Source organism: Vicia villosa, linkage group LG3, assembly GCF_029867415.1.
Source record: "Vicia villosa cultivar HV-30 ecotype Madison, WI linkage group LG3, Vvil1.0, whole genome shotgun sequence".
In the NCBI taxonomy this organism is placed as follows: Eukaryota; Viridiplantae; Streptophyta; class Magnoliopsida; order Fabales; family Fabaceae; genus Vicia; species Vicia villosa.
In genome coordinates this window covers 72,815,709-72,834,271 of record NC_081182.1, presented here as the reverse complement: position 1 = coordinate 72,834,271, position 18,563 = coordinate 72,815,709, and the positions used below count along the sequence as shown (strand labels likewise).

Here is an 18,563-nt window from a genome sequence, read left to right as displayed (position 1 = left end):
ACATAACAAAAAACATAGAATCAATATTAGTCTTGTTCAATCTCCTTAATAAAATGCACATCAAATGTTGCTACCACCACAAGTTCCTCTTGCAATCAACGGCGAATTAGGCTCACTTGCAATATCACTTGGCTGAAATTAAAAAAAATTAATTAGATAAGTCTGTAGAATGTTTGGGAAATAAATCTACAGAATATTTTTTAAATTGTCACTATACTATTGGCAGTTCAAATTACCCTATCAATTATGATAAAATCGAATTATTTTTCATTGACAACAAAAGCCACAATAACTATCACAAACAATAGTGGAATTAGAGATATCTTAAGCTTAAGGTTCTTTGAGAGATATACTTAAACCATAATATGCATTAGTTATTTTTATTAATGGAATTGTGAAACTAAAAGATAAAAATTAGAACTTACATTTGAGAAACCCAAAATGTCAGCCACTTGATCAGGAATCTTTCCTTCTTTCATCATAATATATGCTTTAAATGTTGCCATATTGTTTTGAACTTGAGATTCCAAGTTCATGTACTTCTCCTGCCAAAAGTTAGATGATGATGCAGCAACACTTGTTGAAGAATTACTCAAATTTGAAAGTCTAACTCCATTATTTCTAAATGTATTAGTAGGAGCTGCACCCATACCCATACTTCTCACTCTTCCAGAATGTTCGGGCCCAAAGACTCTACCGACAACATCATTAGGAGATATTTGAGATTCATCAATATTGCTTTGTGTCAAACCCACATCAATTTGCTCCTATCAATATACAAGATCACCATTTTAAAAACAATCACAGCAGACTTAATGATAAAAAATTATTGGTTTTACCAAAACAATCACAATAGAGTTACATCATTATATTAATAACAATCACAGTAGCCATTGCCTATCAAGAACAGAAGCCATTTCCAATCATAAACCTATCATGAACCTATTAAAAATAATAGCCATTGCCTATCATGAACCTATCATGAATAGAAGCCATTGCCTATTATAAACATATCATAAACCTATTAAAAACAGAAGACATTGCGTATCATGAACCAACTATTGTCATTGCCTATCATTTCCTATCATGAACCAATACAAACAATTAGAAATTGAAGAGTTTTTAAAGATCTAATAGCCATTGCCTGTCATGAACCAATTATTAAACTTTCAAACTGTAATTTAGAAAATCAAGCGTAGAATTCATCATGAACTTATCACAATATTCTTTGCTGCATCATTTACAAACGACCCGCCTTTTTTTTTATGGGTTTCAATGTATAATTTTTCACGACTAGGTTGTTGTCCGGTTTCCAAAAACTAAAGAAGAAAGTAAGTCAAAATAGATAGTAAGTCATATCAAATATTAGAACATACAAAGTTAATTTGTAAGACTACCATCTCATGTCTTTTTCTCGAAAGAGGTTTAGAACCACCAGTATGAGGAATCACTTGCTTGCTACGATTTTCTCTATTTTTGCGACAACGCTCCTATAAAAAATGAATACAAGTTAATTTAGTAATAATATAATTAAAATACAAAAATAAATAAATAAAAGTAACTAAAATTTACCATTGTTTCCGGTTTCAAGCGACAATTAACAAAATGAGCCCATTGAGTTGGGTCTACACCAATTGGAACATTACTTATAATTTCATCTCGGGTTTGAGATGGATCGTAAAATCTAGTCCACAAACTTTCTCTATGTGCAGTCCACTTTTTTGAAATGCTAAGTTTGCAATATCTCTTTGTCGTGGCTTCAATAGTGTTAAACTGAAATCGAGGCTTCAAAAGTAAACAAAGTCAAACTTTAGGCACTCAAATATGAAAAGTCCAATATAGAAAGTGTAACAAACTATTAATACCTTTAAATCAGTTTCAAAGCAATTATCAAAATAAGATTTTGGCATGCCTAACTTTCCAGACCACCTTTCAAAATTAATTGGAAATAAATTGGAATTAGTTGCTAATGTTCCACAATATCCTTCTAGCAAACCTTGTGCTTCACCATATGCAGCAAATCGGTCATCAAAGTGTACAATTACACATTCCCAAATAGGTAAATCATTGACTTGCCAATACTTGAGTTTTATCTTATTAGTAGCTCATTGTGAGTCTTGAGAAATAAAATAAATTATATGACAAATCTATCATAAAAAGTACAATAAATTAAGAAAATATAACACATATACCTATTGACTCAACAGTCCAATATTCCACAGATTCACGCCCAACATATTTCATAGATGTTTGAAATTGTTGTGGAATTTCTTCAGACTCTGATGGTGTTGTACCATTCAATGTTGATGAGTTAGTTGGAGTTTGTGTTGGAGATGGTTCACTTTGATGTGTTTGAGATAAAGAATGAGTTGAAGTTTGAGATTGAGGTAATGAATGAGATGAAGTTGGTGCTTGAGGTATATTATGAGCTTGAGTTAGAGATTGATGTGTAAGAGGAACTTGGGTTGGAACTTGAAATGAAGCATGAGCTTGAATTGGAACTTGGGGTGAAGTATGAACTCTAGGTAAAACTTGATGTGTAATATGAACTTGAGGTGGACCTTGAGAAAAAGCATGAGCTTGGGATGCTTGAGGTGATTGGGAAACTTGAGGTGAAGTATGGACTTGAGGTGAAGTATGAACTTGAGGTGTTAACTTTAATGGATTTCGGAAACGCTTTTGCTTTGCCATGCCTGCATATTATAACAAAATAAATAAAATAAATATCAATGTTTAAAATAACAATAGTACATAACAGAACAGAGACTTTATAGTTTTGATTAAAATAAGAATTGGAGAAAAACAAATTTTAAGAGAACACCAATGTTTGCATCATCCTAAGCTCCTTTCTATCTACACACACAGTAGTACAGAACAAAGCCTACCTTACCTTATCATCTCAACTGTAGAACTTTGAATTGAATCTCATAAATTGTTCTAGATCTCAAAATCACTTCCTCAATCCCAAACTTACCAACAAACAAACATCAACAATCACAAATACGTACTTAACCCCTAGGTATGTGGTTCGATTCCTGCGGGAGGCAAAAACAATATTTCCTGGGCAGCCGGTAAGCGGACCTAGGGGGAGTATTGATTAAGCTGGTGACATGCTCGGTTGGCCGACACGGTTGATGCGTGTAGCGGATATCGGGGTGTTACAGAATGATCACAAAATAACAAGAAAATTTGGAGTATTATTTATAACTTACCAATCTTTGAAACCAATCAACAAAATCTTTATACACTCTTTTTTCTATTTCTGTAGCTGAAGGTCTTCATGACCTTGAACTTCTCCTTATGAAGTCTCTAAATTATCTATGTTAATTAAACATATTTAAATCATTAAATGAGACTAGGATACTTAAAATATTCCATCAATAAACAAGACAAAGTTCATTCTATTTACTCACTCAACAAAAGGTGTGACTATTGCACAATTGAGAAGAACATATCTATGAGCTTGAATCTTTTGCAAACGAGTTAATGTGAAATCTGAGGAAGCTCCCACTGGTTTACCAAGTCGAGGGAAGACGGGAGATGCAAAGGAAGATTCATTCTCATTTGAGTCATCACAAACACGTCTAGGTCTATTGAACCGTGTCTCTATATCTTCAATGTACCGAGAACAAAAAGTGAGCGACTCTTCTATTATGTAACCCTCAGCTATAGAACCTTCTTCTTGAGCCTTATTGCGTACAAAGGATTTCAAATGACCTAATTCCCTATAAAACCTTTATAGAATTAGTGTATAAAATATTGATGCACATAACAAGATGCTTTAAATTGTAAATGTAACTAACTTACCTCTCTATGGGATACATGTCTCGATAATGCACCGGACCTCCAAGTTTTGCCTCCTCTATTAGATGAACACTTAAATAAACCATAACTGTGAAGAATGATGGGGGGATAAAATTTCCAAATGACAAAGTGTAATAAAAATAGGCTCTTGGAGATTTTGAAGGTCGGTAATATTTAAAATTTTCCCACAGAGAACTCTATAAAATGAACAAAACTCCACCAAGACTGTTGTAACATGGTTTGGAAATAAATTACGAATGGCTAAAGGTAGCAAGTATTCGAATCAAATGTGACAATCATGACTTTTTAGACCAGAAATCTTTTGGTGAGCGTAATCAACACATCTAGAAATGTTACTAGAGTAACCATCTAGAAATCTAACATTTTTCAATATGTTGAGAAACAACCTTTTTGTATCACGTGTTAGTGAAAACAGAGAAAGATGATATCTCCCTTTTTCATCAGGCCAAAGATAACATCTAATACCCATCTCTTGCAAATCTTTTCGAGCATTGAGATTGTCTTTTGATTTATTCTTATCATTCAGCAAAGTATACAAGACATTGTCACATACATTTTTTTCAATATGCATAAAATCTAGATTATGACGCAGCAAATTAAACTCCCAATATGGAAGTTTAAAGAATATACTTCATTTATTCCACTGATGAACTTTTTTTCTAGGTCTCTTTTTGTTACCATCCAACATTTCTCCTCTCCCAAATGTAACATCAAGATCTTTTGTTTGCCTTAAAATGTCAGATCCTGATATTTTTTATGGCGGATTTTTTTCTTCTGTGTCACCATTAAAGCGAACTCGATTTTGTCTAAATCTATGATTTCTACTCAAAAAACGACGATGACCCATAAAACACCACTTCTTACTTTTACTAAGATGAAAACCTTTTGAGTCAAAATTACAATTTTGGCAAGCTAAACCTGTATGTGTGTTCCAACCAGACAGATTACCTAGAGCCGGAAAGTCACTAACTAGACAGCTAACGTACAAGGGAATTGGATTTGGCCTAAATATGAATATGGTGACTCAAACTCTGCATTTTGGTACATGACTTGAAATGAAAAACATGTGAAACTTAACTTGGGACCACTTTTACTTGTGCAAACTTCTTTGCATTGATGAAGCGCATCCCATTGAGTGCAAAACGACTCAATTCATGACCCAAATTATGCTTTTCACCCTTGCGTCACACGCTTGCAAAATCATAAAATTCTAGAGTTTGAATCACACGTTTGGGATCTCATTTGGCACGTACAATGATCTCATCACATTTCCTATAAATAGAGCATCATTCCCCTTCATTTTTAAGCTTTAAAAACCACAAAAAATCGGCCTCCATCTCAACCTGATACCTCAAAAAAACAGAAGTTGGTTTTTCGGTTCCATCGTGTTTTAAATTCAATTCTCCACCCAGAAACTTTCATCGGCATCATCTGAAGTTGTTTGAACCAATACAGAAGTTTGAAACACCTTGCAAGTACCTACTCCATTTCACCATTTTCACACCTTGAAGCTTCACTTCGAACAGGTATAAACGAGTTCCATTTCACAAAAATCAAGTTACCATTCTCTTTGTCTTGATCTTCTAATGAAAAAACCTCACTCACTTGTAATTTATTCATTATATTAAACATTTAATTTAACTTTGAAGTTTTGAAGCTCAACCTTGTGTTGTTAGAGGTTAAAACAACTAGTTCATGAATATGAAAAATCAAATTCATAGGTTGAAGATGAAGTTTCTTCGTGCGCTTTGGTGCCAACTTCAAATCCTCTAGCCAGTGGCAGTTTGGCACGCGTGCTATCCGTTGGAAATTTTGTTTTCTTTTCTTTTTTAAATCATTTTATTTTTCTTTTCTTTAAAAATTTATTAAAAATAACTCTTAAATGATTTTTCATCCCAATTTTTTTTATTATATTCTAAAATTATTTTCTACCACTTTTTTTTTAGAATTTAAACATGATTTTAAGTTTTCTTGTTACTATCTTTTTATTTTCATTTTAATTGATTTCAAACAATTTTATTTTAATCATTTTCAACTTTTTTTGGATCCAACTTGTGAGACTTTGTTTCCCATAGTGTTTTCTGATTTTTCATGATTTTCTTGGCCATTTATTTGATCATTTGATGCATCTTTTGCATTTTCTCTTTTATTTTCCTTTTAAAACCTTTTCAAATCATTTTAAAAATGTTTTTAGTTCTTTTCTTCATCTTTTTTTTGTTTGACTTTATGTTGACTTGTATCATGATGAGGTGATTAATGCTTCATCAAATTTAAAAGTCCTTTGGATGTTACTTTGATTGTATGAACCTTCATCATTTTAAATTTATCATTAAATGATCATTTGGATCATTTTTGGTACTTCGGATTGATGATAGGTTTATCTCATTGTGCTTTTAAAAAAAAGTGAGTGAATTTGATAATGAATATTCCCTTGATGTGCTTCCAATTTGGTTGATCTATTGCCTTTCTCCATCTCTCTCTTTTTGCTTTCGTTTTGACTTGTGCTACATTATTTTAGGAGAATGATTCATATCATTTTTCTAACATGTTTTGTTAGAACAAGATTTGGTTATGTACTCAATCTCTAAGTTTTGATGATAACAACACATATATTTTATATGTAAACAATTTTGTTTCTAACGGTTTCTTAAGTGTGCAGATTAAAAATGCTTATTGATTCAGGACTGTTGTCTAAAGAATCATCAGATATTTGCTCAGCACGCCCGAATGACTTTCACATCCCTTTCTGAAGTAACATCAGTAGTTCTAAAGAATGCTGAATGTTCACCATAAAGAGTATCTTTGCATACTTCTCAATAAACTGCTGCTTCAGAAGTCATAAATGTCTTTAGAAGAAAGAAGTCGGTTAAAAGCCCTTGTTCTAAGATTAGAAAACAAGACTACATCAGATACAAGCTTTTGCTTCAAGAATCAGAAGTCAAGATGTGTTCGTCAGAAGAGTTGTTGCTTCTAATTCTAATGACATAGTCATGTTAAAGCTGATAAACGTCAAAATCAAAAATATGGATATTATACATCGGAAATGCATATCAGTTATCACGACTCAAAGCTCAAACATTAAGACTTGTTCTTCAGAAAAGTTGTTGCTTTATATATCTGAAAAACATTGTTCTATTTCTGAACAACTCTGACACTATTGCACGAAACATCATTTGTATTCTTTCTCTTTTCCCAAATCATATATCTTATATATATATATATATTCTAGATATAGTTCAGTCTCGTTGTATTTCAGAAAAGTTGTTGCTACCATTTTTGGAAGACAATGTTCTGTTCCTAATGACTTTGATGTTCTTATGCTACCATAACAAAGTAGTTTTTGAACTACTCATCAAAAAAATTCATCAGAAGAACGAAGATAAGAAGTTCATCTCTTCCATGCTCATTACTTTAGAACAGAAGTACATCATTTGAAGAAAAGATGAAGAAACTTGCTCAAGAAGATTTCAGTACAACAACTATGTAAACATTGCACTGCAACATAGACGTTTGTACTATTCACAGGTGTTGTCTCCCACGTTCTCTGATAACGCTACAAGCTACAAGAAAAGGAAGTAATGCATCGTACTATCCAACATATACTCTTAATACTATCCGTTGGAAAGTAACCGTTGATTTTGGAAAGGTGTTTCTTATCCTCACAATGTCTCTTTTGAAGGCTATAAAAGAAGATCAAAGAATTCTATTCAAGCTGCTGAAACTTAGCAAAAGCAGAAGCGAAAGCTTTGCCAGTGGAAGCCAAACACTAGAAAGAGAAATAGAGAAGATAAAGAAGAACACTACAAGATGCTAACCAAATTCAGATCAAATACGTCTTTTTAGAATTATGTAAAGGCAAAGAGTTATTGCTCATAAACTTGCTTAACACTTCTGTGTTAATATCTCTTGTACTGAACATTTTTGTAATCAGCTTGTAAGAAGCAATCATGTAAACATAATTTTATAGTCAACTGAAGCTTGATTATTCCTTGAGTGACTAAGTGTTAGTCTATAGACTCAAGAAGACTTTGACAGATTGTCATTATGGAGAAATCTCCTTCAAGGGATCAGATAGGACAGAATCTTTAAGGAGTCAATGATCGTTGAATTTCTTAGGGGATCGAGTAGGTTAGAATTCTTAAGAAATCATTAACAGGTTGATCATTGTTTTGATTGTTAGTCACCGGCAGTGAACCCGTGCATTTGTAATCATTTTGGTGAAAGTGGATTAAGTCATTCTCTAAGGCAATCACCTTAACAGTTGGATAGGACTAACCTTTTCTAAGGTGAACTTGGATAAAGTGATTGTGTCATTTTTACCTTCATATCACTCCTTATTGCTCATCATTTTGAATGAATAGTATTTCTAAAGGGAAAAGTCTTAAAAACCAAATTCAAACCCCCATTTCTTATGTTTTTATCTACCTTCATGTTTGCATATAAATTGCTATTGACCGGCCTCATGTAGGTGTTACTTTTACATAAGCACACTTACGATTGCTTAACATAGCACTAAATTATCCCGATTCAGTTGATTCTTCATTAATATTCATTATGACCTTATATTTATACTAACATCTAACATTTATATTTTATGTCTTTACTTTAATGTCATTTACTTATATGCAATTTATTTTTCAAGCTATTTACATTCATGTCATTTTACATTCATTGCTCTTTACTTTTATGCTTTTTCCTTTTGCCCCCTTGAGCTTTTGTTTTTCTTTTCTTTAAAAGACCAAAAACATTAATAAATGCAAAACCCTGAAAAAAATGAATATGCTCTTGAGGACTATTGGTTACTATCCTATGCTTATGGAGTTCAGACTTTGAACTTAGACCTAAGATACATTCCGTTTCCTTAGAGTTTTCATCTGAAATCCTAAGATTCATCTTAAACTCTGATTCATCTGACACTTGAGACTTCATCTGTGAACCTTGGATTCATTTGATACACTTGTGATCTTGAAACTTCATCTAATGATTAACTTTCATCTGGTTACTTAAGGGTTCATCTGATCATATGCTATTCTTACTTGCTTGTTGCTTATCTTGTGGCTAAATTCAAATGGAAAGGAATGCTCATTTTGACCAATGTCAAATGCTTGCTCCATCTTGTGGTTAGTTCACTTGCACACACAAAGGATTTCCCTTGGGCTACCTTACAATGAGACCTTTTATTTCATATTTTAGGATAGTCTCTTCATCTCCTACCCCATTCTTCAATTTTCAAAACTTCTCTCTTTTTCAAAACCTTCTTGTTTTCAAACTTAAAACTTTTTCTTAATAAACCTTAACTTCGTCAAGTGATCTCAAAAATCTTTTTTCTCAATAAATGCTAAAACACTTAATCATATTTAAACACTTTCAAAAACCTAAAAAAGACAAACATCATCAAACTTTCTTTTTGTGCACTTTTATTTTAAAACCTTTTTAGAAAGAAAAGCATTAGTCTAATTCTTGTAGTGATGCAAACCCCAAGCCCCTAAAAAATATGGTAGAAGTGATTGATATTTTCCACTTGAATGTTGAGACATGCTTGTGAAATAGTCCAAGTAAAATTCTCCATATCAAGATGATGCAAATACACACTCCCTTATACTTATGGATGACAAATGGTGTTTTCCACTCGAAGGCGACGAAATATCTTTTCCATTAAAAACAAACAAACCTTTATGTTTTCTTTTTTTACACGAACTACAAATGCCCTGACTTCCCTATTGCACAGAAGGGGTATGTAGGCACAAGATGCGATGTCTTGCCGAACACACAAAAAATAATAAAAAACTTCTTTTCTCATCTCCCCAATCTTTTGCAAACATTATCGTTTTAGGCTAACACAGATTTTCAAGAGATTCTCATGGAGTACCATAGATGTGAGGGGTGCTAATACCTTTCCCTTGCATAAACAATCCACGTATCAAAAAATTTCTTTTGTTGGGTTTTATCGGTATTTTCCCATTCCTTTGGAAACATTAAAGTTTGGTGGAGACTCTTGCTTTTCGAGTTAACTTAATCAATAGCTTAATCTCAATTTTTTCGCCGTGACACCATGTTCTATTCACTCACGTAAAACCTTTTTGATCTTATCTTCTAATCTTCAGAGGCTTCTGAATGCATGTTGAAGAAGCATGTTTAGAAGGATCAAAAGCTTAAATAGAGTCTTCAAAACCTTGTCTCCAGAGTCTTTAAAACTTTTTCTCCAGAACCTTGTCTTCAGAACGTGTGCCAAATGTCAGAGCTTGAAAATTTTCTAAAGCCCTTTACTAGAATCAAATTCATAGGCCATTTGATGAGCATTCTATCATAAACATTGTCAAAGAGCATTCCAGGTCTTGACTATTCTTTGTAAACCGCAATTTGTTATCTCTTCAGAATCAGAGTGTGTTGATACCAAAAATGAATGACGTCACACACCATTCTATCAAAGTCAGAACTTGTTAACAAAAACTACACACTAGACAAAAATCATTAGGATACAAAATTATTCTTTAAAAAATAATATATTATTATCATCAAAATTAAAGATCGGATGCAAAACCAAATCTTCCTTATAAAATATCTTTCTAAATCTTTCTAAATATTTTTATCATTATACAATAAAGTCAACATAAAATAGATCGTGTACACTCTTTTAAATTGTTTGTTTGCATAATTATAGAAAAGTTAGAATTCATTCATACATAGGCACACATGATGCTTAGTGCTTCTGTAATATTTTCATAACCCGTATACATAATAACGTCCACAAATTAATGTTATACATTCTATTTTCAGTCGTGTACGTTTGTGTTTTTATAAAACTATGTACTAGTTGGCGTGTACAAATCACCTGCTAGTAAATGGGCAGTTTATTAAATAAGGGAACAAGGTGAGTAGGGGCCAGACATTGGAGTTTTCCATTTGAAGTAAGTTAGAAATGCAATGCAAAGTTGGAAAATAATCTTGTGCTAAAAATGTAGACACCTCTTCATATAGTTTTTCTAACCAGCGGAATTTCTGGGCTACGTTCGGTGTATCATTTCACATGTCTAGCTAAGTGCTTTACAAAAATGATGTCAATATGCTCACTCTTTGGCTTATCTAAATGTGAACACGACATCAAAAATAAATGTTACTAACAAAGAATTGCGTATAGTTAATCTTTGTTTATGACTGTCCTCGACATGTTTAGAATGTGGGATGGGATCATTGGAACTCTTATATTTTTTGTCATCAATTTTATTTATTGTTAAAAAAAAAAAAAATTAGTCAGGGGTGCTTAGTTTAAGGTTTCTTGTAGATCCTTTATTTATTTATTTTTATAAACAAGAAATAATAGATAGAGGACAAAAAATACTCAATACCATGATTTTAAATTACGGTTGTGGATGCGGTTGCGGGTGTTGCGATTGTGGTAACTGCGTTGCGCATTATGGTCGTTGTGCGTGAAATAATTTTATATACACATTAAATTTAGCAAAATATTTAAAATTATGAGAAAAGGGGTGATGCACTGACAGTGTAAAATATTTTTACACTGTCAACCAATCACCACCATGTATCCAATTAAACCACTCTTTTATTTAAAAAATAATTTAATGACATGGCTAATTGATAGCTTTTTATTGGATGACAGTGTAAAACTATTTTACACTGTCAGTGCACTATCTTTTAACTCTAAAATTATTATAATTATTTATCTTTTTTGTATTTATAATTTTGTATTACTTTTAATTCACTTTTAGACTATTATATCGTATTTATGTATAATTTAAAATAAATTCTAATGAAACAAACATTTTCATAACCATTCTTATAAGTTATTTAAATAAACATAAGTTTGAAATTTGTTTTTAAAGTACATAATACCAATAAGTTACAACTGATTTAAAATAAAATAAAAAAACTACCGACACTAATATATTAATGTTCTATGTTGTCATCTTGATTGTGAAAAACAACACCATTTTATCTCATATAGATGTCTTCATTGCAAAAAAAAAAAAAAAAAAAGATGAAACTTCTAATTAGTACCTTTAAATTCCATCTATTATTAAGATTTTTAATCACATATATTTTACTAAATATAAATTCAATATTTGAAAATATAACTTACATGACTCTTACTACTACATAGTGGAATAACGTGAAGGAGCATAACTTGTACTTTCATCACCGCCCCCACCTCCACCTCCACCTCCACCTCCACCTTCACTTTCACTTTCGTTATCCACTTCATTATCACCCCCATCACCACTATTACCGTTTGGTGGACTTAAACCACCAATATCATTAGATTCACTATTATCATCAGTATCAACTATTGGCAAACATTCTGCATTTTGAACTCCATCCAATAATGAATTTTCCCTCTCTTCTATACATTGAGATAACAGATCTTCCTGAAATATATAGTCAAGATTAATCAGATCAAAACTTGCTTATATTTCTTCTCGGCTCTTCCTTAATTTATCCCTCATTCTCAACTTCATGTTGTAATGTGTGAAGACAAGATTATGCAATTTTTTGTACTTCAATCTATTTCTTGTCTTTGTGTGAATATAGCTAAAAGTATTCCATTTTCTCTCACAATTTGTGGCAGAGGTTGTTTGACTAAGAACTATCATAGCAAAATGTTGAAGTTCAAGAGCACATGAACCATGGTATTTCCACCATTGAGCTTTTTAAATAAAGAAAAAAAAATTATTGGTTATATTAAAAAATTAAGTATATTTATAGAAACTTATAAAAAAAAAACTTGTTAGCTAGGTAATATACATCCATCTTAGACCAAGATTTTTGAGCTAGAGGTAAACCAAATGTTCCACTCTTTTCTCTAAAAAGTGTTAGCTAGGTAATATAACAAAAGATATCAATACATAAACATATTTCTTAATATTCACTAATTACTTGGTTTAGAGCTTTAATTTGATCATTCATGTTTCTTTCTAGCTTCATGATTACATTCTTTGTTCCATTAAATGTTTCTTTATAAACAAATTTTCTATGTTCGATTCCATATTGAAATTGTGGATTAAGAAAATAACATAGAAATCAAAATCAATTATTGAGGATATGATGTTATAAATTTAAATTGCATGACAAAATTAAAATTATAAAATATATTAATATACTAGTAGAATAAAGATCAGAGTGCATGAACTTCCAACGTTTGTCAAAGATATAATTATATTTGGAATCATAACGAGAATTTTGTTAAATTGCTTGTTTTGCTCGATCAATGGCTTTATATATGAAACCCATTGTTGATTTCTCGTCACCATCAACTAGCCTAAAAAAATTTACAATAGGCTCAAATACTTTCAATATGCCATTGGCCTTACTCCAAAAGTCCCTACTCTTAACAATTTTCCTTGCTTCATATTCTGGTCCTTTCTCCTCTTTACGATATTTTTTTTCTAAATTCTTCAGAACTGGACAGGTTTTCAAGACCTTCCCTATGTCTAACAATTACTTGATGTTGTAGAAATTGTGTTGCAAATCGGGTAACACCAGGCATACAATATCTTTACCACCAGTATACTTTTTCATGAGACTAACGATATATGTATGGTTATAGATGAAGGTTGTCACTATTTTTGCTTCACTTAATAAGTTTTGTATGCTTTTCTTTTTTCCTATATCCTCCAAGCAAAGATCTAAACAATGAGCTGAACAAGAAAACCAATATAAGTGGGTCTCTTAATTCTCCATTAGCTTTTGACCAACCGCTTTTAATGCAACTTCATTGTTTGTTACCACTTGAACTACATACTCTTCACCTACTTCTTCCACAACTTTATCCAATAATTGAAAATAGTAGTTAGTGGTTCTACTATCAACATCAGAAGTATCAACAGACTTCCAAAACACAATACCTTTATGAGTATGGTTGATGTTGTCTGTCCAACCATCACACATTATTGTTGCTCCTCTTTCTTGCAAGATTTTTTATTTCATTTATCCACTCCAACATTTCCTTATATTCAACTTCTAAGTAAACATTTGAGATTTCATAAGGAGTTGGGCATTTGGCTTTTTCAACCTCAGAAGCAATATAAATCAAATTATGTAACCAAGAAGAGTAAGATAAATTCATAGGCAAACGCTCATAAATTATAAATTTGCTTAGAGCCTTTCCAAGCCTTTTCCTCCATGTCTTCAAAAAGCATTTATTGGCTCTTGGTTGGTGCATGCTTTTGCTCATAACAAGATGAATATTAGTATATCTCAAAGAAAAAGAGATATCTTTTGGCCTTTTAGCCCCACTAACACGGACACGCGAGCTTATACCATGTTCGTATATATTTTAATAAGTTGTTGTTTCTTGTCTGAACTGTTGCATATTTTCCCATTCTTGATGTAATCTAAGGCTTTGTTGTGTTTCATATCTCAATTGAGCATCAATAAGAGTATCCACATCTTCATCTTCAACACTTCCTCTTAAATGTTCTTCAAATTCTTCTTTTCCTCTTTTAGAATCATTTTTCTTTGCTTTTGAATCAAGTAGAAGTTTATTCATATTTTCTCTAAAAATAGTTGTTACTCTACCACAACCTGCAACTTGTCCTTTTATATGTGTTATATGTTACTTCAATCTTGTAATGTCACCTTTTATTACCATATTATAAAGTTTGCAACGAACATTGTTGTGACTTCCGGGTTCTGGCGTTTCAAAGCTTAATATTTTTTTGTCCTTATAAAATTACCGAATTATACTTTTGGTCCCTATTAAAAATGACATATTTTGGTTCCTTCAAAACTATTATGCACATCGTTTTAGTCCCTACTGTTAAACCAATATGTATTTTTGAATGATTATTTTACAAACATGTTTAGAACGTTATAAAAAGTTCCTTGAAAAAAAGAACTCAAATTTTGTTTTCTAAGTAGAGACTTTTATTACTTTTATCATTTTTTTTAAATTTAAAAATTCATATTTAATTCTTCTCGTTTTAAAAAGTTCTAATATTTGGTAAATAGACAATTTACAATATTTTAAACATGTATGAAAAAATTATACAAAAATTTAAAATTCAAAGGGTAATAAAACAATTTTAAAAATTTTAAAAAATAGCAGGGACTAAAACTTCATTCATAAAAATTTTGTAGGGACCAAAATATGTTATTTTTTTTAAATAGGGACTAAAAATAAAATTAGAGATATTTATAAGGATAAAAATATATTTAACCTTAAAAATTAATTAGTGATAAATATAAAATTTAAATAAAATCCAGCATTTTATTAAAAAAATTAATTACTTAACTAACATAAAAAAAATGTTTGTCAAAAATATAAAATAGTTTTTTTTAAAAATTTAAGTGTTAAATGACTAAAATTTAACAATTTTTTAAAAATGTTTTTAACATTAACATAATTTACTAAATGTAAAAAAAGTAAATTATTCAAAAATTAAAATTATTCTAACGTCACAAAAAATTTATTTGTTTTGACTTATTTTCTATACACATCATATTTTTAACCTAAAATTAGTTTCCCTCTAAATTCCCTCCTAATAGCTAAAATTTAACTAAATTAATTAAAAATAAAATATTACACATTTTCATCTATATGTGGCTTTTCATCTTGTGCCACAAACCAAATACTATATGTGGCTTTTCATGTATCACACATTTTCAAATTGAAAATAAATCATTACATGCTATCACAAGGAGCCCACACACAATAAGAACAGAAATAAATTAGAATGTTGACATTTGCTATCATCATTTTCTTTCTCTTTCCTTAAAGGCGCCTTAAACAACAACAACAACAACAACAAATTCTCATTACACTTTTCCGTAAACAACAACAACAATGAGCAATTTTTTTTCCTAAATTGAAAATAGAAAATCAAGTACACGGTGAAGCAAAAAGAAACTATTACAATATATGTGTGAAAAGAGAGAGAAACTTACAATGAAGTTGGAGAGGGAAGGGGGAAACTTGCTTCAAATTGAATTCTAAAACACAGTGAAACAAAGAGTAAAGGATAAATTTTTTAACTGATATAGTATTGAAGTTATGAAGTGGTAAATGAAAATTATTGAGCAAAAAAAGTTAAATACAAATTCTTCATTCATTTGGAATCTTAGAAGAGCAGAGAAATGACATAAAGGTATGAAATTCTTATTATATTTTATGTCTGAGATGTCTGAGATTCTTTTGTATTGTTTGCTACTTTTCAGTTTGTATCTAAGATTCTTATTCTCTTGCTTTGGTTTTATAAAGAATAATTTTGAATTGAATCAAATGTCTTTTGCGGCCTGTTGTGGTTGAAACATCGTTATAATGCGTTATTTACCATTTTGTTGTGGTGGTGATGCAACCGTAATATTGCAGTCGCAATAAGTATGTGGTCCGCAATTTCAAACCATACTCAATACATTACAAGAAAAATTACAAGACTTTTACAAAACAATGTAAATCACTTTAGACCAAAAATTATTTGTTACTGATGATTCAAGATCTTCAAAACAGTGAGGACATACCAAATTATAATTGTGTCAAATGACATTCCTTCATCCTAGTTCCTCTCTAGTTCGTAGTTTATTGAGCAAAAGTCTACAACCAAAAACAAGGATCCTCCTAGGGGCCTTCAATTTCCACAATGTATATAAACTCAAGTTGAACCCTCTCTTCCATAGCCAAATTTGTATTCAAAGTCTTAGACTGAAATATATAGTTAAACTTGACAAAGAAGCCTTTAGGATCCCTGAAACAAACAAATGTGTCATTTTCATCCTACTTGAGATCCACAAATTGCAAGATAATTTACAGCTCATTAAACTGAACCATACCTGCCTCAGTTAGTCAATCTTCCAAATCAAGATAATGTCAATTCCAAAAATTTATAACTATGATATATGACCAAAAAAGGGTGAATTATAGTTTCCTGATTTTTTTTATTTTATGCTTCTTATCTTGCTATTTCATCGGAAGCAAGATATTGAATGTTATGTTCTTGGGATAATAAAATGCAGAAAATAAAATGTATAAATGTAAAGAACACAAGGAAATTATACTAGTTCTCCTAATCAACCAAAGGTACGTCTATATATCCCTTCACACTTTGAAGGATTTTCCACTATGTTAGATCTTTATATAGGCCTCATTCCACAATCTTTTAACATTAACACCAACACTACGACGAACTTTAAATTACCCCAATTCAAAAAATCTTTTCTACAAACACCAAACTCTATCGTGAACTTTAAATTACACCAATCCAAAGAACCTTTTACAACAAACAACGTATTACCACAAATTTGGTGATTAAGTTACAACACACTTTTAAATAATCTTAAGTATTTGAATCTTGAATAAATTCTAAGATAATGTTTAATCTTCTCTTTCAATGTAAAATTAAAATATAATATATAAATTTTAAGTGTTCAAAATATATTATGAAACCGTTTTTTAACGATTCAAATGTTATGCACAAAGTTTCAACATATTGAAATGAATGAACACTTAAAAAATTAATTTGAATTGTATTAAAATTTGAATGAAAAAAGATATTTGAAATAATGATGTATTTTGTCTTAAATACATCTTAAGAAACCTTTAAGAATATATGCATAAGTTTCACACATTTCTACAAAGATTTGCAATAGTTTAGAATGACAATGATTCATGAAAAGATAAAATTTGCATTATGTACAGGGTTTCTTAAATCAGTTAAATGGATACCTGATTTAAAAAGGGCATAACAATTTTCAAATTTCAAACAATAATGAAAAAAAGCAAATTACGATGATACTTATTCTTGATTCCGAACTTTGATTTTTTGATATTTATTCTTTGATAAGATATTGTCTTCATCAAAATTAAACTAATATAGATGACGAACATCTTCTTCATAATCTTCCCCTTTTTTATGATGAAAAATATATTGCTGGAAAGTTTTTTATTTGACACTTGAGGTTGTCGCTATCTTGTAGATCTTCCCTTTTATTTCGCAATTCATATTTTATCTTTTCTATCCTAAAAATTACCAGGCACAACCATTAGATCTTCCCTTTTACATGTACTAGAGGTTATTTAGATGCTTTTGATTATACTCAGTACTAGTTTAACATTCTAGATAGTATGACTCTGGACACATATTACTTGGGTTACTATATTTGGTATCAGAACAGTTCGATTCTCGACCCAGCCATGAGACGTCACTAGCAATACCTTCCTTCCTCATAAGTGTGTCTTGCTTGCCTGATTTTTACTGTCATAGTATTCAATTGTTGAGCCTAATCAACTCGGTAACTGCATACGTGATAGGCAGGATCATAGTAGAGCCGCCACGAGGACGCATAAGAGCAAAGGTAATTCAAGCTCAAGTAGTAGAATATCAGTTAAGTAAGGGAATGTTGATATTATCGGGCATGAGTGATGTGTTTTTGGTCTGATGTAACGACATTATTATAATTTCTCATTGGAAGAAACTTTGTTTTAGTTATGAGATAAACCAATTTAAAAGCTCTTATTTTGTTGTTCAGGTAAGCCAAATAAAACCTTGATTTGGTTGGGGAGGTCTCCAAAGTTAAAATTTTGTGTTGGTTAGGAAGTTAGCCGTTGAAAACTTCAATCCTTGTATAAGGAGGTTTGTGGGCAAAGCCTTTCAAAAGCTCACATAATAGTGGAAACTCTTAAGAATGAATTTTTTGGGAGAGAATTAGGTAACTTCATTAGACTAAACATTTATAAATATCTAATGTTTTTCTCTCATCCCTTAACTCTTTATTTTCTAGTTGTTTAT

At 31.0% G+C, this 18,563-nt stretch overlaps 1 protein-coding gene across 1 annotated transcript; it reads right to left on the bottom strand.

The window, feature by feature from the left end:
* LOC131658321 (uncharacterized) lies at nt 1–2,691 on the bottom strand. The gene is made up of 6 exons (XM_058927628.1): nt 2,193–2,691; nt 1,866–2,002; nt 1,573–1,785; nt 1,398–1,490; nt 426–767; nt 1–132 (listed from the first exon to the last, which is right to left on the bottom strand). The coding sequence occupies exons 1-6, from the start codon at nt 2,689–2,691 to the stop codon at nt 61–63; spliced, it is 1,356 nt and encodes a 451-aa protein (XP_058783611.1). The 3' UTR covers nt 1–60.
* Nucleotides 2,692–18,563: the final 15,872 nt, after the last annotated feature.

Coding starts and splice junctions, on each gene's coding strand:
- LOC131658321 (XM_058927628.1), bottom strand. CDS start 2,691: ATGGCAAAGCAAAAGCGTTTCCGAAATCCATTAAAGTTAACACCTCAA. Junction 768..1,397: donor CGAGAAAAAGACATGAGATG/GTAGTCTTACAA, acceptor GTATATTGATAG/GAGCAAATTGATGTGGGTTT. Junction 133..425: donor ACATTTTGGGTTTCTCAAAT/GTAAGTTCTAAT, acceptor TTTTAATTTCAG/CCAAGTGATATTGCAAGTGA.